We start from the raw sequence: 24,825 nt of genomic DNA on the forward strand, positions 1-24,825 counted from the left end.
TAACATAATAATCGCGTTATACAATAACAAGTGGTTACAAAATGTACTCCCTCTATATGGTATGGACGGTTTGGAAGTCAACCATGGGGAATATATGGTTGTAATTGGCCTTAACTGGTATCTCTACAATGGAAAAAAGGCATGCCTTGGCATGGAGTTGAAATTCTTGTTATTTGCTTAGATGAACAAATATGCGTCTGCTTCTTCTGGAAGGATAAGTGATGTTCAAGGCATGGTGAGCAATAGCCAAGAACAGGCATACATACTTGTATTGTGTAGACGTATTGATAGGGAAACACTATATAGGAAACAAAAAATTATTGCTAGTTATTGAATTTTTCAGTTGACTGTACATATATAGCTAGCAATTACCTAATTGATTGTTCGTATCATAATGGAGTGATTCAAACTTACCTCGAGTGCAAGGGCAAATATTCAAATCCATTCAAACTAAAAGTCCTCATGAATCAATAACAACTTATGTTTTATGTGAAGTGATAATATCACGTTCACACAACACGACACTTGAATGGAACGCCACTGCACGAGGCTCAATTTGTTGTAAGAGTGAGCGAATGCAAAAACTTTTTTTTTGTGAAATGGGAATAGCACTGCCTTGCTATCCCTAGTCAATTATAGACTCACACGTGAAAAATTTATTACGTATGACATGTTATGATTGGTCGAAAAAAGTTATTACGTGAAAAAGTTCTTGAGAAGATGGGAAGGTACACAGTTATAAAAATGCTTTCTCATTCTTTCTGTATATTATCTTTCATGGTTTCCTCCTATATTTTGTTTTATCAATGTATATTATCTTTCATGGTTTCCTCCTAAACCCTAATGGAAGCAACTCTGTTTTTGGTAAATGAGACACACGTTTGTTTAAGCTTCAAATAATTGGTTCCCATTTTATTTGATTATCAGTATCAGTAGTGGGTTTTTTTAATAATAAAAATCGTATAGCCGAGCGGCTATACTACGGTTTCTATATTATCAAAAAATCGTATAGCCGTTCGGATATACTTTTTTACACATGAGGAAGCGGGCGAAAGAAGCCATTCGGGTCCTTTTTCAATAAATGGTATAGCCGCGCGTCTATACTTGGGGTGTTTTTTAATCAAAAGAGTATAGCCGATCGGCTATACTACGGTTTTTATTATTAAAAAATAGTATAGCCGCACGGCTCTACTAGTTTGACATGTGGCCAAATACGAGCTGGGCGACAGGCGGATCTTCCCTTTTTTTAAAAAAAAAATTGTATAGCCGCGCGGCTAGACTGCGGTTTTCATTAAAAATAGTATAGCCGCGCGGCTATCGTTTTTTTGACACGTGGTGAAATGGGCTCAGCACCAGGCGGGTCCTTTTTAATAATAACAGTATAGCCGCGCGGCTATACTTGGATTTTTTGAATAATACAAATCGTGTAGCCGCCTGGCTATACGGTTTTGACACGTGGCGAAGCGGGAGGCAGGCGCCAGGCGGCTATTTTGTTTATATAAATAGTATAGCCGCGCGGCCATACCGAGTGTTTTGTTAAACGAACGGTATAGCCATCCGGCTGTACGCGGGATATTTTTTTCAAAAAAAGAGTATGGCCGGCCGGCTTTACTGGGGTCATTTTTTTTTTAAAAAAAGATTTTTTTATAAAGAGTATAGCCGGTCGGCTAGACTCCTAATTTTTTTTAATATAAAAAAGAGTATAGGCGGCATTACTGGGTCCTTTTAAATTTTTTTTTAATAAATAGTACAGCCGCACGGCTATACTCTTTATAGAGATACGGTGATCTATTTTTTTTATAATTGTTTTTCCCCGAGCTTACCAAAAAGCAAAGAAGTGGAGAGAAGCTGGAAGAAGAGTGGTCCGAATTGGTCTGAACTGAAGCCATGGCGACCCGCCTCGCGCGAAGAACAATAGCGTCTTCGTCGTTGTCGTCTCTGGTTCTGAGATCAACGGTGTACGATTCATCTCCAGCGGTTATCAGCGTCGTCCATGGTGGGTCCCAACCGAGACGGCAATCATCATCATCGTCATCGTCGTCTAGTAAATCTGACAAGGCGGAGAAGAAGAAGCCAGTGCTAGACCGTCTATCGTCGGTTATAGACGCCGTCAACGACAGTAAACTCCCTCCTGAGCTTCGTGGTCAGCGCAACAACATCAGGTCCACCAAACCCGAATTTTCTTTTGTCTGCTAATTTTGGGTTTTTCTTATTATGATCATAATTTTTGAATTTTGGGATGGTGGGCACTGGGCAGGTCAGAAACAGATATAATCAATGTGGTTGAGCAAAGAATATGGCATTCAATGGAAGAGGGGCAGTTTGAGAATTTACCAGGAAAAGGGAAGCCCCTCAACTTAACTAGAAACCCTCATGCAGACCCAGCTGAGGACACTCTGTACAGAATTCTATCCAAAAATGGATGTGCACCGCGGTGGGTCGAGCTCAACAAGGAGATAAGGAGCCAGGTGTCTGAGTGGAGGCTGGCTCTGAAGAAGGCTTGGGCAAATAAAAATGACCACTCAAAATGGGTTGAAACTTCTGAGGCTTTGAAATTGCAGGTCAAGCACATCAACAATAAGGTTTTCCAGTATAATCTCATGGTTCCTTTTGGTCGCCAAATGTTAGGGCTCAAGTGGGAGAAGGAGCTGGATCGCTTGGAGTTGGAGGAATAGCATTCCACTTGTTTGGTTTAGGTTGAGTTACTGCAATTATGTTGTAAAAGATTAAAGATTTTATGTGCGTAGTAGTTGTTTTGATGATATGGATTCATATTATGTGCACTATTTTGATCAAATTTGAAAGCTATCAAAACCCAAATAGGGAAAAACATTATGCTTATACACAGAATTACAATCAAAATTGAATGCTTGTATGAGAAGACAAATAGATCGCCAAAATGGTACGCACAAACAGAGCCACAAGAAGCAACCATCAAATGTATTCTTTTCAACTTTTTCTAATAAGAGTTATTGTCTAAAACGTGTACATGTTTTTATCATAACAAGTTCATCCAATCGAAGAAGTTTTTGCGGCAAGATGAACAAGTGCTCGCCTGTGGTAAGTCGTACGAAGCTTCTTGTACTTCTCCACAAAACCCCCAAGATCAACCTCCCTATCAATGAGCTGCTGGTGCAGGTTTTCGGATTCTTCCTCTGTCTTATTCATCGATTCTGCACGGCCAAACAACATTTCATATACCAAAAAACTCGATTGTGATTCATGCGTAATGCAATTTTGTAAGAAATGGCATATTGCTGCCTTAGCAATACAGAATCCTATAAATTACTGCACAATTTCAAACTATCATTACTGCATACCTTGAAGCCTATGGAGAAGAGAAGAAGGGGAATATTGCTTCAAAGTTTCTTCTTTCTGCCTCTCAAGCTCATTTAGCCTCTCCTGAGCAGCGGCCAACTCGGTTGTTCTAATTATTCTGCACTGTGGACACCAAAAAATGGGAGAGGAGGTTCAGTGATCAATACAATAAGTTTGTAACTAGTACGAGAAAAAAATAAGCATTGTAAATGCTCACCTGGTTCCTAAGTTCCACCATGCGTGGTTCTTTTTCCAAGTTTTCCCCTGTTTGACAAAGATAAATTTAAGCTTTGTTTTCTCATGTATATATAATTCAACATCAGGAGACAAGTAGATCGGAAAATGGAACAAATAACTCACTGGATAATTGCAGCGTTTCCCTCCGTAGCTCCTCTCGTAGCTGATGTTGTCAGTAGAGACATAAGAGACAGGATAAAGACATGTCCCAAAACTCAAAAGTATCAGAAACAAAGCAACTCCACATCATGCTAACAATCATAGTTAAGATATCAACTTCCCAAGCATTTGCTAAATAAAATCTAGTGTTAATATCAGTGTGGGTGCGTGTGTGCAGCAGCATTTGAAACATAAAAAGCAAGAGTACAACAGCAAAAGTTATAACTTACATTATTTTGAATTTTGACCTGATCGAGGGAAAGGAAAAACTGCTGGTATGCATCCTTGTCAGCCAAAAGCTTCCGTAGCTCATCAACACTAAACACATTAAATACCATTTTCAGACATATATCACAAGCTGCAAGCAAGGAATAACAACACAATTTAGCAGGTTTTATACCACAGGGAAGAGAAAATTTCCACGCCAACTAACTTTAGTATTTCAAAATCACATAATTAACCATTAACACTGGAAGGGTGCAAAATATGCTACTACTTTTTAGAATATAAGTCTCTCAATTATACAGACTAAGCAATAACAGAGTCACTTACTGAATAATATGTGATTTAACAAGTATGCTCTTTCAAAGATTGATTAAACCAATGATTGTGTGAACAAATCCTGTCTTGATATGTAAAACCTAAGTTCTAAGCTTGCCCGTACACCTAAAATAAATCCAGGTTTCTTCTTTCTTGTATTCAGTCATCAAGTCATTTTCAACATTCTTCAGTCTATCCAAAAATTCTGAGCTTTGTTTTATAACCAGCTCAGACAAAACTTATAACTATCCAAAACAATCATCAACGAATGGTATATTACAAAAGGACTCTATAAGGATATCCAGATTTCTAAAGTACAATCTGAAACAAAAGAAGCAGCAAATGTAGATATATAACAACCTATATATGGGGCGATATAGCTAAGAACATTGTCATCAGTAATAAGTTGAAGAGTTGATCAGCCCTGAAACAGCAAAACCATAATTTCTAAATAATGAACAGATATTTGTAGCACCAAGATCCCTACCTTTTGTCCTTCAAAACAGCAATAACACCGGCAGCTTCGGCGGGCGAAACATGTGATGGAGACGGTGCCTTTTCTGTAAGCCTTTGGTAGCTCAAACTGCTAGAAGAAGTGCTGCTTGGAGTTCCAGGGCGAGAAGAGGTTGGAGAGTTAACTACAGATGGAGGGTACCATGACTGTGAAGGAGTAACAACCTCCGGCCGCGGCTGAGTTTGTTCCTCCTGAGATCCCCTGTGAACATAACCACGGTTAAACCTTCAGCCTCTCCAAAACACAACACCAATCAAACTACTTGCATCACAATTCATGCAGTTTCCAATTTATAATTGCAGAAACAAATCAATTCAATTGCCAACAATTTCACAAATCGATTCAATTCATGAAATACATCAAATTCGCAGAAAAAAAAAATTGGAAATTTGTAAACCGACATATATGATCAGATAGCAAAATGAACGAAAACGCCATAAAATCAAGCTTCGGCATCGGAATTCAACGCTAGGACAAATAAACCCTAACCAACATCGAAAAGCAAAATTACCAGAACTTGAACATGGACATGGCTTGAGGAGCTTCTGGACCGTCGGATCAATCGAGCTAGGTCAAGGAATCGAATCGAATCGACAGGAAGCTTGAGCTGTACGAAGCAGAGCGAGCAGAGAAACGGAGGAGTTGGAGCACCAAGAGACGACGAGGACTTTCGAAGCTTCGAACTGCCCGGTTATGTTAGAAAGCACGTATCGACGGTTACGTCTCCGTCGAGATTGTGATACGCGTGGCTTTGGCTGATTGGTTGAAAACGCGTGAGTAAGACAAGGATCACAGAAGATGCAAAGAAACAACTGGGCAGTGTCATCAACAACTCTGCCCTCATTGGGCCGTGATTATGGGCCTAAATGGACCCCAAATTTATGGTCTAAGTAAAACCCAACAAATATACCCAACTGGAGCCCGACAAGCATCGACCTACGGATAGTCAACTCTGATATTCACACTTACCACTTCTTCTAACATCGAAAAGAGAAATACCATTATACTGATATCTAATTGGTTTTCAACTGTTTGTTTAAGATTTGCTTTGTCCATTTGTGTTTGTTTGGCCATAGTTAGCTTTAATTGAAAGGTGGGATTAATGAGTGTAGATTGGAAGAATTGGACTATGCTTTTTGGTTGACTATAAAAAAAAAAAAAAAAAGTACAACTCCAAACAATACCATCTCTTTTGAGTCTTTCTATATAATTGTTCTCTCCTTTTAACAAAGTTCTTTTCTTTAACCTCCAAAAAAAAGGAGAAGTTTCCTTGCAGTTTGATAATGCAAAATAAAATATATAGAGGAGAAAAAGGAGATTCTCAATTTGGTTGTAAAGAAGCAATAATGCAAAATATCCCTCAAGCTCAAGGTATTTAATGAGATTTGAAGTACGATTGGAAGGTAAACAGCATTATTATACCAAATATATGCTTGGCTGGTTAACGACAGTGGAGAGTAGGCTGGCTAATCGTGTTGGTGGTTAAAATCTAAAGACAATGTTTTAAGCTATAAAATTATATCATGAATTTGTGTTAAGGGGGATTGAGTGGTTGGATTGAGAGAGAGAAAAAGGACCTATCGGATGTGTGAAAAAGACCCATATGGTTTCTTATTAATTCTCAACTCAGCATTTAACTTCAATGTGAAGAACAATGATTCCAATCCAATGATGAAATATAAGAGACTAGATTTCCAAAATAATACAACGAGCATTCTCAAATTAGAAGTGGGAAATTTCATTTCATTCTTACACATTCAACTCGACATAGAAATTTTAACTTTTGCCTTCAAACTTCAAATCCGAACTTCTTATCTTCATTTTGACTCGAAAATCTTAAGTGCCGACCTTAAACCTCAAATCTGAATCTCTGAATTACGAATCAAAAATGGCATTATGATTATTTGCATTAATCATTTTCTGCGGCTACCAATAGTAACTAAAAGCCATTCTGTTTCTCCCGTTTGATGATGAAGAAACATCATCCCCATAGTACTAGTAGGACCACAGACGACTCTTTACATCCACAAAGGGACATTATAATGAATCCATCCAAGAACATTAAAGGCTGGAAAAGTTGGATCATCTTACTTTCTAAGGAAAAATGTTACTAGACAAGGAACAACAATCCCCACTCTGAAATGTTACACATTTCTATAGGCTGTTGATGATCACTATCTCTTTCAAATTAAAGGTTGGAGGAAAAAAAGAAGTTCATATTCTTAATTTTCTAAAAAAAACAAAAGGATAGGTGGTAAATCAAAAGTTAGGTACAAATTCATGAGGTAAATCATCAGTTAACCCAAAAAGTTATTAGCTCAACAAACAACTAATAGACATAAAAAGGAAGAAAAGTTTAAAACCTAAGCTCAACCTTAAAAGCCATTCTTTTTTTTGCCTGTACTATATGTCATTCCAGCAACTGATATTCTCTTTCTCAACCCTAACAAAGTACACTATAGATCCTGTGAGCAGAAAAGAGACCCTAATATTAATACATCCTAACATATAGATAGTTTTTTTCTTTTCCTCCAAGGAAAAGAAGAGTACAATTCCAAATTATAGGGAGCCCTGAATTGGCTAATAATTTATTGAACATCCTTTTTATTAGACAAATCTAAATCTGTTCGAAACGAAAACATGTGTTAGATAACACCAAATAATAGTGTTACCGTCACACTGAAAAGTTTCCGTGCCAAAGATTGGATATATAGCTAGTATTATCCACGGTCCAATTTGATGCTTACCCAGAATGACAATATGCTACATCTAATTAATATAAAGATCTCATTCAGTGATCCGAAATAGTAATAACATACAGTAGTACAGTTTGTTATTCTTAAACCTTGAAACTCTTATTGTAGTTGGTTTACCTTTCCTCTCTCTGAACCTTTCTTTTTATGGCAATATTTAAAGTCGTAAAACCTAATTTTAGCTTCTTTATTTTGTTTTGTTATGTTAAGGATTAAATTAGTTAGGTAACATGAAGATTATGACATATAATTATTACAGACAATGTGTGAGATTAAAGATTGTTCATGTTCTCCCTGTTGCCACACACACACAGCCTTGATTAATTCCTACACAAAGGTGTTCGGCCCTTCAATTAGCCTGCATATTTTGCGAAAATCATTGCACTTCCATGGCCTTTGCAGCATTAAGAAAACTACTTAAATGAACGTTGCGTATGGTACGCGTACGTAACCCATGAAAAAAAAAACCCCCCAAGAAAACTGGAAGAAGTGCAAAATGAAAACCTAGAATATTTAATAGCATGCTCAAGCTCAAATTGTGCTACTTTAATCTACTCATGCGGCTTACATTTATTTGCAGAGTTTTTGAGCATTTGCAACCAGCCATAGCCCACAGCTCACAAGTTCACAACCCCTCTAATATTGGCCCTGATCGGCTGAACATGACTCTGTCAAAAAAACCATTCCCACTCAACTCGTCAAAACTTGTTTGCCAACAAATTGACAGGATGGGAAAGAAATCTCGTGTTACTCATACAATTGGTGCACACGATTCCAAACGAGTTATTTGGTGAAAATTTAGATTATGTCAAAGTCACACAGTCCTTTTTTGGTCCCATCGTATTAGTATACTCAAGTTTTACATGATTAGGAAAGAATATAATATACAGATTTTTCTCCTATTCACATTCAAAAGTACCGTGCGGACGCTATATATTTGTTATTTTCCCTCCTTGCTTTTCTCTCTGTTTACAATGGCGTTTGCACGGTAATACCGTTTTGTATATATGATATAATACATTTTATGAGCAAAGGAATCCATAAAAAGTGACTAAATAAGATGCGTTTTGTGTAGTCTTTTGAGCCAAAGTGGTGGTGGTCTAAGCCATATAATAAGCATCTTACAGATAAATGAATTAATTAAGGATGCCAAGCTTTGAGAATGAGTGGGTGGAGTCTCTTTAGAAGCTTATTAGGGCTCTTTTTGAAGTCTTTTTGGTTGGGCACATAGCTTTTGAGTCTCATCCCCTCGGCAGAATTTGCATCGGTTTCACATCATTGTCCATGCCTAGCTACCTGCCTTTATCATCGATCCCCTTTCTCGTCTTTCACGGGGAAAACTGCTTTTCATGAAGGTGAAAAAAAACCCCATAATTTTGGTCTCTTCTTTCTCATTTTGTCTTCAACCTTACCTTTAATCTCTTCGATACAAAAGCTTGTCTCTCTTTAACAGAACTTTCATACTGTTTGCATGAAGGAATTTCTTAGGAGTTAAGAAACCAACAAAGAAGGCAAAAGAGATTAACGTGACTTTAGTCCACCAGAGACACAAATATAATATTCAAGTGTTTTTTCAACTTTTTTTTTTTTTTTTTTTGGTTTTGTTTCTCTTTCAATTCTCTCCGAGGTTAAGAAAGAAAAAAAAAATTCAAATGAAAAAGTATCATCATTGAATATCACCTTAAGTATAAAGGGTCTGAATCATCATTAAGGAAAATCACCTTAACATGTCCTCATTTGGAGTATATGATTGAACTCGATAGGAGCACGGCTCAAAATTAGATTGGATTGAATTTGATATGAGCACTACTCAATTTTAGGGGTTTTTTTTTTTCTAATGCTTTCTATTTAAGCAAAGTTATGAAGTGGTAGTCATCAATTTCTCTTATCTTATACATAAATTTGAGATTTTTTTTCCTTTCTATATTCAGTTATTTTCCGGAATGCTTAGTAGATTCTAGTTTCTTTTCAAGGGTTTGATGTTTGTCCTTTCATTCATTCATTTACCCAGTGTTTCTTGATGCATCATATTTTCTTTATATTAATGTTATTTTGTGATTTCTTTATGCTAATATCCCTTGAGATTTTCTATTTTTTCACAAAACTCCATGAAGTTTCAGAAATTACACAAACCCTCCATAAGATTTTAAATTATTTTCACAAAACTCCTTTTCATTGATTTTTCGTCTAAAGATTGATGATTTCATACCAAAAAAAAAATCTCCAAATGACAAAGTTTGCCTTAGATATTAGATTGCATATACATTCATTGACGTTAATTTTGTCATTTGCATAAGTATTTTTTTTCAATGAAATCATCAATTTTGGACAAACAATCAACGAAAATGGGTTTTGTGAAAATAATTCGAAACGTCAGGTGTTGTTTGTGTAAGTTTTGAGACCTGAGGGGATTTTGTGAAAACACCAAAAACCTCAAGAGATGTTAGTGTAAATAACTCATCTCGTAACTGGGATCCTCTAACTTGGACTCACGCATCGAACCTATACCTATAAACCTAGGTATCCACATCGAGTTTTAATGGGTCTTCCAATTTATGTGGAGATTACCAAAGGAGAAGAAGTTATAAATATTTTATATATATATGTAATATATATGATTTTTTGGTCCTCTTGATTATGTATTGTGAGTTTGAATTTATATATATATATATATATTGTGAGAGGCCCCCCAACACATGAAATCCTATTTCCGCCACTGCTTAAACTTGGACAAAAAAGATTTAATTCATCATTTTGCTAGGGTTCCATAATTGGTCAATTAGGGTTGAATCGGGTCTCATCAAGCTAAAACGAGTTAGGGCCGGGTTTGAAACCATTGGCCCTGACCCTACTAAAAAAACAACTCGAGTAGGGCTTTAGCTATGGGTCAACCCAGGTTTTGGCCCGTAGTGCCTGCCTGCAGCGACCCACTTTAACTTGTAGTGCATGCGAAATTACAATTCCTGAAATATTATAATTTTTGCGCTAAGCACAAACTTTATATAGCAACATTTTTTTTTCCACATTTTATTATCTATCTATATATATCTACAAAGTAAAATGCCCTTATCGTTTCCATATTATGAGAGACTCAAACTAGATGATCAGTTTCCATATCATAGAAGTGGTCTTGATACTTGGAAATGAAGAATAAAATTAAGATGTTTATATAAATCGATCAGGACCAAATGATGAAACTCAACCCTCTTAAAATTCGACACTGATAATTTTAATCACATATATTCCCCCCTACACTCTACACTTTTGAATAAAAGGCTTGAATCCTACCATCTAGTAGCTAAACGATATGATAAGATGAAATTTAATATTTGATCAAATTATTCTTTCTCTGGACTATTTCTTGAGTAAAAAATACATCTTATAACCTTAGAAGCTAATGAAGAATTACTAATCTTTTTTTTTCTTCTCTCCCATCAGGAAGCGCCAAAATCGATCAAATTAATAATGGAGAAGAAATACTCGAATTTAAAACCTTTTTCAATATTAAAAAACGAAGCACTATAGTAGAGAAAGATCGAAACAAATAGTTGTAGTAGTTTCATTAGACAAAATTAATTATAGATTTCTTGTGTCCTTCCTAACCAAGTTTAGTTGTTTAAAATTAAATAAAATAAACCCATAAACACCTGGTGATGCAATTACAAATCAAGATGTTACATCTGATCACTTGTTAATCCGATACATTATTTTGTTTTGTTTTTACTAATCTAGTTAATAATGGTCTCATCACTACTAGGATTATAAATCCTTCTAATTACCGACCATGTACTAGGATTATAAATCCTTCTAATTACCGACCATGTCATTATCTTTTTCCCCCCACATTTGAATGGCTTCTAATGGATATGGTGAGGCCATTAATCTGCAGTTATGTTTATTAATTCTTCCCAATGCTGGAATCCTATGCCGGCACAATTTATAATCTCATTTGTTTTTATATAATTTCATTTTTATTTAAATAATTTTAAATAATAATAATAAACAACATTGAAATAGCTCATTCATTGGTGTAATCAACGTAATATTAAATCACTTCCGACATGACATGCTGCCTAAAATTATGCATATAAAGAGCCTTCCGTGACCTACCTAAACGTCAGCCAGTGCAATTGTGTCAATTATATAGTTAAAACAGCATGGCTACATTTGTCAATTTTGCTCATACGTGTGTTTTTAAAATGTTGACATATTATGTCGTGAGACAATTAGTTTTGAATCATTGGCGAAATGTGTTTATGTTAAAAGAGAGAAATATCGAACACAAATCATCGAAAGCAAGAATAAATGTTCTAAATCACTTGAACGAATTGAGTGCACACTGAAAGTTTGTTACATATTGATAATTTGACAAGATTGTCTGTTGGAAAAACATTACTGCAATGAGTACGACTATGAATGTATTTTTGGAAGAAAGAAATTTCAATGGAGCATTATGCTGTAGTTTATTTGAAAACAGTTCAAAAACGTTAAAACCATCATTTTCGCTATTTACCCTCTTAAGCATCGACAATTAATTGTTGATTCCTTTCATAATTGGACCGTCCTTGTTGAGCCACGTGGAATCTCTGCCACGTGGAGTGAATACAGGGTCATATCATTCTTGATGAACGACTAATTGGCCTATGCGTAGCCAAGTGGGTGACCTTGAGCCTACGTAGAGACGCAAAGAAGATCCAAAGTAGCGTAAGCGCCAAACCTACCCATCCCTGTCCATTCATCCAACGGCTGCCATCTTACTTCAGCCACCACGCCCAATCGCAGCCGTTCAAGCTCTAAGCGTCGCCACATTAGTTTATGAGCCTTGTCCCCTAGTCTAAGCGTTGTTGTGTTGTTGAAGTCTAAGTTGCAGGTCGTTTAGGCTCTCTGCCTCTCTCTCCTCTTTCTCCCCCCTCTTCCTTCCCCAACCCCCCCCCCCCCCCCCCCTCTCTCTCTCTCTCTCTCTCTGTGCATTTTCATCTGCAAGTACTCTCAGCCTGTGAATTTCACCATTTTGGCCATTGGGCTCACAGAAAGGCCTAATCTTTGACAAACCATCACATTTTCTCAGATACCCATTTGTGCACATTCAGCTAATTTGATAATGGTAATGTTGCTTTCTCCGTCTCTCTCTTTCTCTCTCTAGAAATGTGCACCATTTGGTCCATTTTTGAATCTCTACATTTCAATCCTCATTTTGACTTTTGGGTTTGAATTTACAGGACACAACAATGCTGGTACCTCCATGGCTGGAGCAATTGCTAAGCACCTCATTCTTCTCAGTCTGCCGTACTCATGGAGACGCAGCCAGAAGTGAGTGCAACATGTTCTGCTTAGATTGCAGTGGTGATGCTTTTTGCTTCTATTGCCGTTCCTCTAGACACAAAGATCACCAAGTCATTCAGGTAGGTCCAAATTTTTCAAAAAATCTAATCCCCTTTCTCTAATTCACCTAATCCGTTTTAACATTGTGTTTTCTGCAATAAAAAATCCCAAATTTTGATGAAGTTTTATTCTTTTTTCCTTCTTGGATTTTCTTTTGGCAGATAAGGAGATCTTCATACCATGATGTGGTGAGAGTTTCAGAGGTACAGAAGGTATTGGATATAAGTGGAGTTCAAACATATGTTATAAACAGTGCCAGAGTTATGTTTCTGAATGAGAGGCCTCAGCCTAAGGCTGGGAACAAAGGGGTTCCTCACATTTGTGAAATCTGTGGCAGAAGCCTCTTGGACACATTTCGTTTCTGCTCACTGGGCTGTAAGGTTAGCATCCAATTCTTTCTTCTTTCTTCAAAATCAAAAGCTCCTTGTTCTTGCTTTGTTGCTTCACATTGTGCTCAAGCAACCATTGACAATGATCATTGCTTATCAGCAACATTATGGAATTGGTTTTTCGATTGGTTGAATGAATGCAAATTTTGAAGTATTAAAGTTACCATTTTTGTTTCCAAATGATAAAAGCTTGTAGGGATAAAGAGAAATGGGGATGCAAACTTTACCTTGGAGGCAAAGAATGAGGAGGGAAATGGGAGAAGAGAAGGAAGAGGGGCAATGAGAGAGGAAGAAGAGTTGCGTGAAGGCTCACAACAAGACATATACCCGCCCACGCCGCCTCCACCTCCTTCCACAACAAGAAGAAGAAAAGGCATTCCACATAGGGCACCCTTTGGGTCCTAATTTGAAGAAATGCCCTTCAAAATTCAGCAAATTATATTCACAACCCAGCATTTGTTTTCTGCAGAAAAAACCAGTCTCTTTTCTTTGCTGTCTATGTTCAAGAAAGTGAAAGGGGGTGCAAACTACAAAGCCTTTGGAATTGGAGGTGGGGGGTCCAAAAAAAAAATACAAAACAAATGGGTATATTGGTATTGGGGGTATAGAAGAAGAAGAAAAGTCTGTTCCTTTTGGGTTTTGGGTCCCCAAAAACAACAAATTATCTCATTGTGAAGATGCAATAATGCGTAATTGTTATTGATAGTTGCAAGGTGTACATGTCAATTAAGAAATTTAAAGCGCGTCTTTGTGGAATCCGATTTTTAGTTTTTCATGGGCCCACCCACCACATGGGCCGTTTACATAAAGAAACAAAAGCTTTTTATTGTTTATATATCTATATATATAAAGCAAAAGGCAGAGAATGGTGAAACATTCAAAATATCAGAAAATGTTCTTCGTTAATGTAAACATTAAGAATTAAAATTATTAATTAAATAAGGATAATATAATAAATTCACAATTTTTCATATTAAAAAAATTAAAATTAAAAGAAATTTCAGATAATGGATCTTATTTTTATGGAACACAACTATCCATTATCTTTTTTTAATTCTAAAATAAATTTAAATTTTTTTAAAAAAAGCCTCTCGTAGGCGCAGAAGCGCATGCAGAGAGGCTAGTATATATAAAGCAAAAGACAAGAATAAACATTCAAAATACTAGAAAATGTTCTTTGTTAATTTAAACATTAAGAATTAAAATTATTAATTAAATGAGAATAATATGATAAATTCACACATTTTTATATTTAAAAAAAATTAAAATTGAAAGAAAAATCAGATAATGAACTTTATTTTTATAGAATACAACTACCCATTATCTTTTTTAATTCTAAAATAAATTTTTTTATTATAAAAAAACCCTCTCGCAGGCGCAGAAGCACGTGGAAAAAGCTAGTTGTTTATTACAAAGTAGAGAGTATGGTAATAGGACTAATCGACTTTTTCTTATCCTTGCCAAGTTTGGGGAGCTCGGTGAATTCCAATTTTTTTTTGTTGCTTTCAATTTCTGCCGATGTGACCAAAGAACTTGTGAGGATGGCTTAGTGGCAAGAGGGTAAGCATGAAACAAGAGTTATAAACTTGGACGTTCGAAATATAAATCTTATAATAAAAGATTACTCGAGTTTATTTAATACATGTAGTTTGCAAGTGACCGAGTTTGGAGAGCTCGGTAAATGCAACATTTAGTTTTGTTCAATTCAATTTCTATCAATGTGGTCAATGAGTCTGTTGATAAGAGGGTAAGTATGAAACGAGTTCTGAATTCATATGTTTTAAATGTTTACGAGTTGAATTCTACATTTATTTTTGTTGACGTGACTTATGAATCAATAAAAATAGTGTGGTGGTAAAAGAGTAAGCATGAGACGAGCTGTAAACTCAAACGTTCTAAATGTGAACTCTCATGTCACGAGCAAAAAAAAAATCTCGAATTTACTTAATGCATTTAATTTGATACTAATATATGTATGAATTTATCCAAAGGCATTGTAACGATTAAAAAAAAAAGACCATTTTCCTAATTGTGTTGTCAATTTTTAGTGAAACAAATTAGGAGAGTGACCTATGCGGTTTTATGGCACCGTCTAAGATTATGCCAAGCAAGGGGAAGCGCAACATTTAGGTGGGGTGGATGTGGATTGATAGGTGTTAGGGATCACATGGTGCCTCTTTTGACAGTCTAACTAAGAAGGTAGGTATATTATTACTATTTATGATATACAATTAGTGTGACCATTGACCTTTTTTCTTAACTTTCTTTTTCTAGAGATCATGATTGAACTTGACTCAACCCTTCAATAATTTTGCTATTCTTAAACAATTACAACTTACAATATAAATTTCTTCTTTCTAAATAAAAAGCGATTACAAATAAACAAAAACAAGTACAAAGCAACTATCACAATCGACTTCATATGAATTTAATTAGAACCAAAAGCAGGAGAAGAATTACTCTCTTTTCCATCATCCCCAAAAAGAATATTCAGTTATGTCCTACATCCTTTTTTTTTGGTTCTCTTCATACTTTGCATAAAATTAAAAAAAAAAACTTGACCAGTGTGATTTTCTGGTTTCTTGATTGTCTGATTTGTTTGCCATGGATTGGTGTTTAATCACATCTCTCAACTCACACGCAATCTCAGTGGATGCTAAAGGTGGCATCCACTGCTGCTGACAGCTGTTACTTCTTGACTTTTTCTGATATGCTCTGTAGCAGTGTACGAAAATGGCTTCCTCAGAAGGAAAAGGCCCAATCATTATCCATGTCTAGTAGGGTTAACTGATTTGAGGTCCATCACAAGCAAGGACTGGGCCATTTTTTGACAACAATTATTCCATCAAGGACAGAACCATAAATTCTTATGTGGGGAGAACTTTATTTATGCATGTATTCATCTCAATGGGTAAATATGATTTGATAATGAGCTACCAAAAAATGTGTAGGGTGTGAAAAAGGAAAAAAATATTTTTGAACAAAGTCATCCTAGCTTCTTATTTTTCACAAAGATAACAATTTTGTCACAAATAAATAAACATCCTAGTAAGGTAAAAGAACTTGATTCAACATTATATCGGGCAAAAGTTCGACTCTCGTCTTTGAAAATAAAAAAATAAAAAAATTTCTAACAAGGAAGAACCCCTTGGCCATTAGCTATGCTGATACTCTGGCTCATCCGCAGTTGGGAAAGAGATCTTACTAAAACTGAGGACATTCGATCTAGCTGCCTCATCGATCGTGCCTTCAATGATCCACACTGCACAAGAACCGGTTTCGATGAAGGAGAAGAAGAAGAAGAAGAAGAAGAAGAAGATATTGAAGATGAAGAAGAGGGCTTGTCATCACTTTCTCTGTATATGTCAATAAGAACATGGGATTGATCCAAAGACAAAGACCTCTCCAACCCCTTCGCAAAACTTCGCTGCTTATTATGCTCCTCTATAGGCAACACCACCAGAGACACACAATGCCTAAGCAAACAATTTGGTTTTGGTAATTGGGTTGAATTCGTAGTAGTAATAGAAGCGCTAGGTACACCCTGCTCTGGATCATGAGGGTGTGGTGAGTAATTAATCCCGGTTTCGGCTTCTGCTTCTACTTCTGCTTCCACTTCTCTGTCTCTAACTTGATCATGATCATTTTCCACAGGCAATGCTGCCACAGAGACAATAGGCACAGCTATGGCTGCCCTACAAACTGGACAATTTGTATGTCCCAAAAACCATTTGTCTATGCATGGATTGTGGAACACATGCTTGCAGTTGGGCAACAAACGCACCATATCTCCATCTTCTAGCTCACCCAAGCAAATCACACACTCGCTTTGATCGACCTGAAAAAGTTCACAATTTTTGGTTGAGTATGAGAGAATTGGGATTGAACTTAGGACTTTCTCATCAACCCCATTGGATTGGCTGATTGGTGGTTGCTGCGAGAGGCTTGCTTGTAATTGCATCTGCATCAGCCTCTGCCTTCTCCTGAGGCAGAACCTAACCACAATGAAATGGTATGCAACTATTGCTAGGGTTGTGGAGACTATGCCTCCCATGGAAATCAGAAGGGGTGTGAAGTAAGATCCTGAGGGTGCAGCTCCTCCCACTTGAGACCCAACATTCTCCATCTCTCATTTCAATTTGGGTTTTGTTTGGTTTTTGTTTTTGGTTTTGGTCTTTAAAACTATGCCACTATGACACTTGGCTGTGAAAATATATATAACCACAAAGAGTGTAGAGAGCACCCTTTGATTTCGAAATTGTATGCAATATATTTGGGATACGATCATTCGATGCGTTGAGTGTTTCAAGTGGTTTACACGTAGCTGTTCTGGTGTGGTCACTGAGAGAGGAGCAGTTTTGTGGTACGGCTTTGCCCAAGTGTAAGCATCAGAAGCAAAATGGTAAAATTTGCGATGATTTTAATATTGAAATTATTAATTTTTTTTTTTTGAGTGAGTGGATATCAATATTAATAAAAGATGATAGATCGAGACAAGAAAGATTTGGTCCTTTGGAGAAGTTTAAGCGGTGCACCTACTTTGTTTAAATCTTGTATGTGAGTTTGGACAGTTGGATTGTTTAAGGGGACAGGTCACAGCCGTACAGATGATGAGTAGGTGCAGGTTTATAGAGATTCTTCGTTCTCCAATGAAGCAAGAATAATTTGACTTGGGTGCCATGGAGACTCCGTCATCAGTGGCTTGTTGTGGCGTGTGTTGTTGGGTTATGGTGGATGCTGACAATTTTCCCACACAAGAACCCATCTAGAAGCAATATTTTGTGTTTAAACTTTGGTCTCTGTCTGATTTGGAATATCTGGTTTTGTTGCTGAAGCCGATCCAGGGCCTAGGATAGTAGGCATGTTTGAAATCCATGTCAGAATGTCATGATTTCTGTTTCAACATTACTATGAAACTTATCTTTGTAAACTCGTGCAAGTTTCAATTTCCATTAGTAAAAGAAAGAACATTCAAGAAGAAAAATGGATTTTATGCAATTAGATTCTCACAACAAATGGGTCTAAGGTGGATAAAATGTGTCTACTATGGGCCGTCTTCACCAAATTAAGGTCCAAGCTGTGATGGCTTGTGCCTATTTTCTAAGGAGTCAAGACAATGAAAACAAGGCAAGAGTATTACAATTTCCTACCAAGGCAGGCTGTCTGATTCACATATGTAATAATAGGTTTCAAATTTACGTTCATCTCCCAATAGTGTTAAGTTTCCAGGTCTAGTCTAGTGGAAAATAACCTTAACTTGTAGATCAGTGATCTCAGGTTCGAGTCCATATAACACCTTAATAATGTGTGTATAAGAGAATCTACATCCCCGTATAGTTTAGACTATCAATTGTATTTAGAAAAAAAATGTTCCCTTAAGACAAATGAGAAGTTTTTCTCGTGCCAATATTCTTCTTTCCTACTAGTCTCTTAAGGAAGCCAACCTGGGATTAGGAGGTGGGTTATCCAAAGTCAAGAGCCCCAATACAAATTTCTTTGATGTCTCAATAAAAAGTATCTTTGAGGCATGTGGCATGGTGGAGTATAATGAAGAAATCTGTAAAGTTATAATAAAGAAAGAAAGCTATGTAATTTACTCTGAAGCTTTTTTCAGAAGTTTGATTAAGAAATAATAATAACGGAGATTAACGTGTAGATATAATTCTCCTAAGCATCATCGAAGAAAACTCTATAATTTACTCTGACATTTTATTCAAATGTTTGATTAAGAAAATACAATATATTAGATTAGTAGACTTGTATTGTCATCTAGCTCTTGATCCAAGGCAGAAAAGTCATACAATAACTTTGTGGGACTTGACCAATAGCCACCACTCATCATCTATCTCAAACAGATACCACAGATTCCATGCTCATCTGGAATCCCAGTGAATCATGGTGTCCAAAAGTCTTAGCTTCAATCTCCATCTTCATCCCCACCCCTCTTTTCCCTCTGCAATTTCCAGAATTAATCCAAGACCTTGTAACTTTGTCACCACCACACCGTTATTGTCATCAACTACCATAACTATCAGATGCAATGCCAACCATGACCAAGCCAATTTCCACCATCTTTCACTTGGAAGAAGCCCCATTTTCACCACCATGGCATCAACACAACACAACCCAAGTCCCAAATTCGATGAGTTCGAATCCGATCCCACGCTTACAAACGACGATCTCAAGCCCACAACACTTGATCAAAGGACTTTTTCCAGGTGGGAATTGGCTAGTCTTTGGGTAGGACTAGTTGTGGGGGTGCCAACTTACTATTTAGCTGGTAGTCTTGTTGACCTTGGCATGGCTTGGTGGCAAGGAATTGCAACAGTTGTAGCAGCCAACATAATACTATTAGTCCCATTGGTCCTCACTGGCCATCCAGGGACAAAATATGGCATCTCTTTCCCAGTTTTAGCCCGTTCCTCATTTGGTATTTATGGTGCTCATATTCCCACTCTTCTTAGAGCCTTGGTTGGTTGTGGTTGGTATGGAATTGAGACTTGGATTGGTGGTGAAGCCATTTTCATTTTGCTACCAAATTCAATCAAACAGTCTTCTTTGTCTCAGGTCTTACCTTGGCTTGGCACATCACCATTGGAATTTGGTTGTTTTATTGTGTTTTGGCTTGCCCAATTGGCCATTGTTTGGAAAGGAATGGATGGAATTAGGGAACTTGAGAAATACTCAGCTCCAGTTCTCATCGCACTCACTTCCTGCCTTCTCATTTGGGCTTATGTCAAAGCTGGTGGTTTCAGCCACATGCTTTCCTTGTCCTCTAGGCTCACCTCCAAGCAATTTTGGTCCCTCTTTTTCCCTTCCTTAACTGCTAATATAAGCTTTTGGGCTACTCTTGCTCTTAACATACCAGATTTCACCAGATATGCCAAGAGCCAGACTGACCAAATCATCGGTCAAGCCGGGCTACCAATCTTCATGGGGGCATTCACATTTGTTGGCCTAGCTGTAACCTGCTCGACAGAAGTGATTTTCGGGCGTGTCATTTCGAATCCGATTCAACTTCTCGGGCAAATTGGAGGGTTCACAACGATCATTCTAGCCATTTTTGGTGTTAGCCTTGCCACCCTCACAACCAACATTGCAGCCAATGTTGTGGCCCCTGCAAACGCTCTTGTGAATCTCAGCCCTTCAAAGTTCACCTTCAGAAGAGGAGCTATTCTCACAGCTTTGCTTGGAATTGCATTTCAGCCATGGAGGCTTCTCAAGTCAAGTGAGAGCTTTGTGTACACATGGCTAGTTGGATACTCTGCTCTGTTGGGTCCAATTGGAGGCATAATTCTAGCAGATTACTATCTTATCCATAACAAAAACCTAAGCATGAAGGACTTGTACTCACTAAGTCCTTTTGGGGACTATTATTATTCAGGAGGCTACAATTTGGCAGCAATGGCAGCTCTTGTTGTTGGGATTTTGCCTGTGGTTCCAGGCTTCTTGCAAAAAATTGGCCTTCTTTCTTCAATATCAGATGCTTATGTGATCATCTACAACAATGCTTGGTTTTTCAGCTTTTTCTCTGCCGGTTTGCTCTACTGGCTTCTGTCAAGTTTGACAAGAAAACAGAACTCTCTGCCTGCAGAAGAACCCCTCTTGCCTCCTGCAAACTAAAGGTTTCTATTTTCCAATTTTTATTCAACACAATAAACTTGTATACAATTTGTAAAGAGATGAACATTTTCTGTATAATAAGGCATCTGTAGGTTGTACTTCAAATTAATAAAACTTTCAACATTTATGAGTGATGCATTATTTGGTGTATGGTTCTCTCAATTATCAACAAATTATGGGAATAGCAAGTGGCCAGTAGCTGGCCATGTTGTGCATCTTGCAGCTTGGAAACCGCGAGAGAGAGAGAGAGAGACAGAGAGAGACAGAGAGACAGAGAGAGAGACAGACAGAGAGAGAGAGAGAGGGGGTTTAAGGGTTTCGACAATGGGAAGGCACCCATAATATACTCAGGGCACCCAAACAAAACAAGACACCCAAAAAGGTATACGAACCTTTGTTAAATTTGATATTCCCACCCTGTTTTATTCAGTCATAGCCATGAAGTAATATACATTGTGAATTGTTGTATTACGATGAATGAGATCGCATTCAATCAGGGTCGGCCTTGGCCCAAGACGAGCAGGACACGAGCTCAGGGCCCAACAAGTAAAGGGGCACCAAAAAAATAATTTTATCCCATAAATTCATATGCTCTCTTTCTTTTTTTTCTTCTTCGTCTGCTTCTTCTGATCTATAATTAGCACTGAACCCATATCCATCATCTTATACCTATGCTCGCTTTGACTCAAAGATGTGGAGGTTTCTCTTTCTCTCCTTATATATATATATATATATATATATATGTGGAGGTTTTTTTTTTTTTCCTGGTCCTATGCATTTCACAGCTCTTGTATTGTTGTGAATCCAATTTGTTTATTATGTTTTAGTCTTTTGGGTTCTTGTGGGGTGCTTCCAAATATTTGGAGAAATTATATGATACTTTTTTAATTGGTTTACTGGGATTCAAATGAATGTATGATTTTGTGAAACATACATAACACATGTTAGCTTCCCTTTCCGGACAATGTTTCAAAAAGGCCCTGAAGAAATTAATTAGTTGAGAAAAAAAAAAAAAAGGGCAAATTTATTGTTAGGGTGTGCTTTTAGAGGGGCACAATCTAGAGTTTAGCCCGGAGTTCTGAGTGGGACGGCGTGTCACCATGTCCGCTGCTTTTGACTAGTCAACCTTGCTTTTCATGGCTTTTTTTTTTTTTTTTCTCTGTTCGCTTCACAGCAGACATAAGCATAGGATTCTTAGAGCCCAAGTACAGGATCTTACCTCAAAATTTCTCCTTGAACATCAAACTCGGCAATCTAGCCAAAAAGATAAACAAATTGCTTATCATGGATGTTGATTTTCATTTCATCAGGGAGATAGTTCAATGTAAAGATCTTAGTGTGCAATATGTTCCCACCGATGAACAAATTGTTGACATTCTTACCAAAGGTCTTCACAGTCCCATATTTCGAAAATATTATTTCAATCTCAGCCTTAATCCTTCTCACGCTGAACTTGAGAGGGGATGTTAAGAGTAATCACAAATTATCCTGATGTGGCACTTATGAGCTGGAAACAGCTCAGATGCTTATGTGGTCAGTTCGTTAAATAGTTCACGTGTTTAGTTAGATGTGTAGTTAAAGTTGTTACTAAACTTACTTAGTGGAGAAGTAATCTCTAGTCTCTATATAAGCATCAGTTCTAGGCTTATTCAATGTAATGAAAGAACACAATTCAGAGAAATATTCAGAGCCTCTCTTCCTTCTTTCTCTTACTCTAATAGATTATTTTCATCATAGTTAACATGCAGTACTTCTATTATTTTCAAATGTCCGGAGTTTTTGGGAGATGTCACAAGTTCAAATTCCTCTTTTTATTTTTTTTTATAAAAAAACCAACAATTACGTATATATGGCTAGTTTCTAATATATGAACATATGTTTCTACTACTTTCATGCATGGTGAAGAAATCTTTCTCTTCTACTATTAAGACTAATTGGTTTGCATATATTGAACTTAAACTATGCAAAATCATTTTTCTATAATTTTTCTTAAGTTGAGGAATTACATTGACCATAGTCTTAGAGAGATTAATGATTCTCAAATATTTAGGTTTTGTATACATATATTTGTCATACATATATGCTTTAGAGAGAGATTATTGAAACTTTAAAAACTGATGAAAGGTCAGTTTCCAGTAATACCATAGGTATAAATTATCTTAAACTTGGAAGTATTAACCATAAATAAATATATAATGTGGAAAAAAAAACGACAACTGATCTGATCGCATCCATTTTTGTTTCTCGCAGGCACCTGCAGGGCACTTGAGACCGAAGAACTTAATTGAAGGGACAGTCAACAGATTATGTTCTGTACATATGGGGGCGTTGAGCATGCCTTTTCTTTTTGCCTGTTTAATCTCATCAATGGTCAGGTGGAGTTTAGTTGGGAGATGGGAGAGAGGAGGAGGATCATCACAGAAATGTATCTGCCTGTCTTGACATCTTGCATCTGAATTATATCTAATAATTATTAAACAGAGAATTCTCACACCGGTTTCACAAAAACTACCTGTTATGTTCTTATTATTTAAAATAGGTTAAATGACATTTGAACGTAGTTTTTGTAATAATTTCTTCATCTTTTATTTTGTTTAGAGAAAGACGATAAATTGCATTCATAATTCAAACTGAAAGACGATCAGTCACAAAAACCCATCTAATTAGATATCTAATAATTCATTTATTCCTATGTAATTAAAGTTCCTACAACCGTAAAAGTAAAATTCACGATCAAACTATATTGAACGCAGGATCTAGATTTGAAACATAACCACCACCCATTTGAATTCGAGAAACTTGAAGTAATTGAAGCAATAAGATGGTCCAAAATTAAAATCCGACAAAAACAAAAATAATGAATTTGAAAGAGGAAAAGCAGTGGTGAGGCGTGGACTATATACAGGGAAGGACATAAAATATAAGGCATACATGTACGAACACATAAAATATTGAGGATCTGACGTGGATACGAAGCATGCAACGAATGAGGTCCAAAAGGACAAAATTATGCAGAATTTAACTGGGGAGCACAAACCATTATTTGACCCTCGAACCAGTTTCCCTCGTCACCCCAACCCACACACACGTTGCCTGTTTTGCATGGTAGGGTTGTATTGACTTAGAGAGAGAGACAGAGAGAGAGACAGAGGGGTCCTACAATCCTAGGTCACTCGTGCTTAACAGTTCAATAATATAAGGATTTATTAAAGGGCATTGAGGGAATTCGATAGGAAACACCCCTAATGATAAAATTATATATAGTATCTTATTATACTCTACTAATAAAATTATATATATATATACCCATTTTATTAAGGGACATCTTTAGGGTCCCTTATAAATTTTTTTCCAACAATTCAAATAATTTATTTTTCACATCTTCATCCAAAGATCATCCTTGTAAAAAATCATGCAAATTCAAAATCATTAAGGCATCTAATTGAGATTTTAAAAAAATCAATAAATACGGTGCTTCAAGAAAGTACTTAAATTTCAATAATTTGGTTGAATGATCAAGTGATATCGGATTCAAGTGATTAATATATATATATATATAGTTCTAGATTAGCTAGTTAGGATATATTTTAATCTATAACAAAACTTGGTTTTTTGTTAGCTAGGGTTCACCTAATCTAACAACTAATAAATCCAACAAGAAATTAACATTGCTAATTACAAGGAAAACAGTATCAATATCTGCCTCCTCCTGGCAGTGGCCAGCGGGGCCTAAATTATATATAAGATGGGAGTTAGTTGGACTAAATTACAAACCCTAGCTAGCCATCGACTGCGGAAACTTCCTCATATAATAAGAATATATGCACGCCCACGTTCAGAAAAACTTATCATAATTTTAAAAAAAAATTAGAGACACTAATTTAAGTACATAGTTTGAGCTTATCATAAT

The 24,825-nt window shown here is 36.6% G+C and overlaps 5 protein-coding genes across 5 annotated transcripts; 3 read left to right on the forward strand and 2 right to left on the reverse strand.

The window, feature by feature from the left end:
- LOC18770484 (dnaJ homolog subfamily C member 28) lies at positions 1,807-2,797 on the forward strand. Its single transcript, XM_007203959.2, has 2 exons — positions 1,807-2,162; positions 2,258-2,797. Exons 1-2 carry the CDS (start codon positions 1,888-1,890, stop codon positions 2,673-2,675), a joined length of 693 nt encoding a protein of 230 aa, XP_007204021.2. The 5' UTR covers positions 1,807-1,887; the 3' UTR covers positions 2,676-2,797.
- On the reverse strand, positions 2,792-5,561 carry LOC18771047 (vacuolar protein-sorting-associated protein 37 homolog 1). The gene is made up of 7 exons (XM_007202448.2): positions 5,280-5,561; positions 4,742-4,969; positions 3,945-4,032; positions 3,679-3,718; positions 3,536-3,582; positions 3,321-3,441; positions 2,792-3,173 (listed from the first exon to the last, which is right to left on the reverse strand). Exons 1-7 carry the CDS (start codon positions 5,297-5,299, stop codon positions 3,010-3,012), a joined length of 708 nt encoding a protein of 235 aa, XP_007202510.1. The 5' UTR covers positions 5,300-5,561; the 3' UTR covers positions 2,792-3,009.
- LOC18769572 lies at positions 12,466-14,048 on the forward strand. The gene is made up of 4 exons (XM_007202533.2): positions 12,466-12,625; positions 12,741-12,923; positions 13,065-13,283; positions 13,482-14,048. Exons 1-4 carry the CDS (start codon positions 12,623-12,625, stop codon positions 13,695-13,697), a joined length of 621 nt encoding a protein of 206 aa, XP_007202595.2. The 5' UTR covers positions 12,466-12,622; the 3' UTR covers positions 13,698-14,048.
- Positions 16,248-17,849, reverse strand: LOC18769644 (RING-H2 finger protein ATL52). Its single transcript, XM_007202727.2, has one exon. It carries the CDS (start codon positions 17,416-17,418, stop codon positions 16,423-16,425), a length of 996 nt encoding a protein of 331 aa, XP_007202789.2. The 5' UTR covers positions 17,419-17,849; the 3' UTR covers positions 16,248-16,422.
- On the forward strand, positions 19,043-21,053 carry LOC18769823 (purine-uracil permease NCS1). Its single transcript, XM_007203782.2, has one exon. The coding sequence runs from the start codon at positions 19,188-19,190 to the stop codon at positions 20,913-20,915; it is 1,728 nt and encodes a 575-aa protein (XP_007203844.2). The 5' UTR covers positions 19,043-19,187; the 3' UTR covers positions 20,916-21,053.

The sequence above is a fragment of the Prunus persica genome, chromosome G7 (assembly GCF_000346465.2).
Source record: "Prunus persica cultivar Lovell chromosome G7, Prunus_persica_NCBIv2, whole genome shotgun sequence".
NCBI lineage: Eukaryota > Viridiplantae > Streptophyta > Magnoliopsida > Rosales > Rosaceae > Prunus > Prunus persica.

What these genes read in the sequence shown, in the direction of transcription:
- LOC18770484 (XM_007203959.2), top strand. Translation starts at nt 1,888, where the DNA reads ATGGCGACCCGCCTCGCGCGAAGAACAATAGCGTCTTCGTCGTTGTCG. An exon ending in GGTCAGCGCAACAACATCAG is followed by an intron (nt 2,163 to 2,257) that starts GTCCACCAAACC and finishes GGCACTGGGCAG; the next exon opens with GTCAGAAACAGATATAATCA.
- LOC18769572 (XM_007202533.2), top strand. An exon ending in AAGATCACCAAGTCATTCAG is followed by an intron (nt 12,924 to 13,064) that starts GTAGGTCCAAAT and finishes TTCTTTTGGCAG; the next exon opens with ATAAGGAGATCTTCATACCA. An exon ending in TCTGCTCACTGGGCTGTAAG is followed by an intron (nt 13,284 to 13,481) that starts GTTAGCATCCAA and finishes AAATGATAAAAG; the next exon opens with CTTGTAGGGATAAAGAGAAA.
- LOC18771047 (XM_007202448.2), bottom strand. Translation starts at nt 5,299, where the DNA reads ATGTCCATGTTCAAGTTCTG. An exon ending in AGGTCAAAATTCAAAATAAT is followed by an intron (nt 3,719 to 3,944) that starts GTAAGTTATAAC and finishes TGACAACATCAG; the next exon opens with CTACGAGAGGAGCTACGGAG. An exon ending in TCTTCTCCATAGGCTTCAAG is followed by an intron (nt 3,174 to 3,320) that starts GTATGCAGTAAT and finishes TTGGCCGTGCAG; the next exon opens with AATCGATGAATAAGACAGAG.
- LOC18769644 (XM_007202727.2), bottom strand. Translation starts at nt 17,418, where the DNA reads ATGGAGAATGTTGGGTCTCAAGTGGGAGGAGCTGCACCCTCAGGATCT.
- LOC18769823 (XM_007203782.2), top strand. Translation starts at nt 19,188, where the DNA reads ATGGTGTCCAAAAGTCTTAGCTTCAATCTCCATCTTCATCCCCACCCC.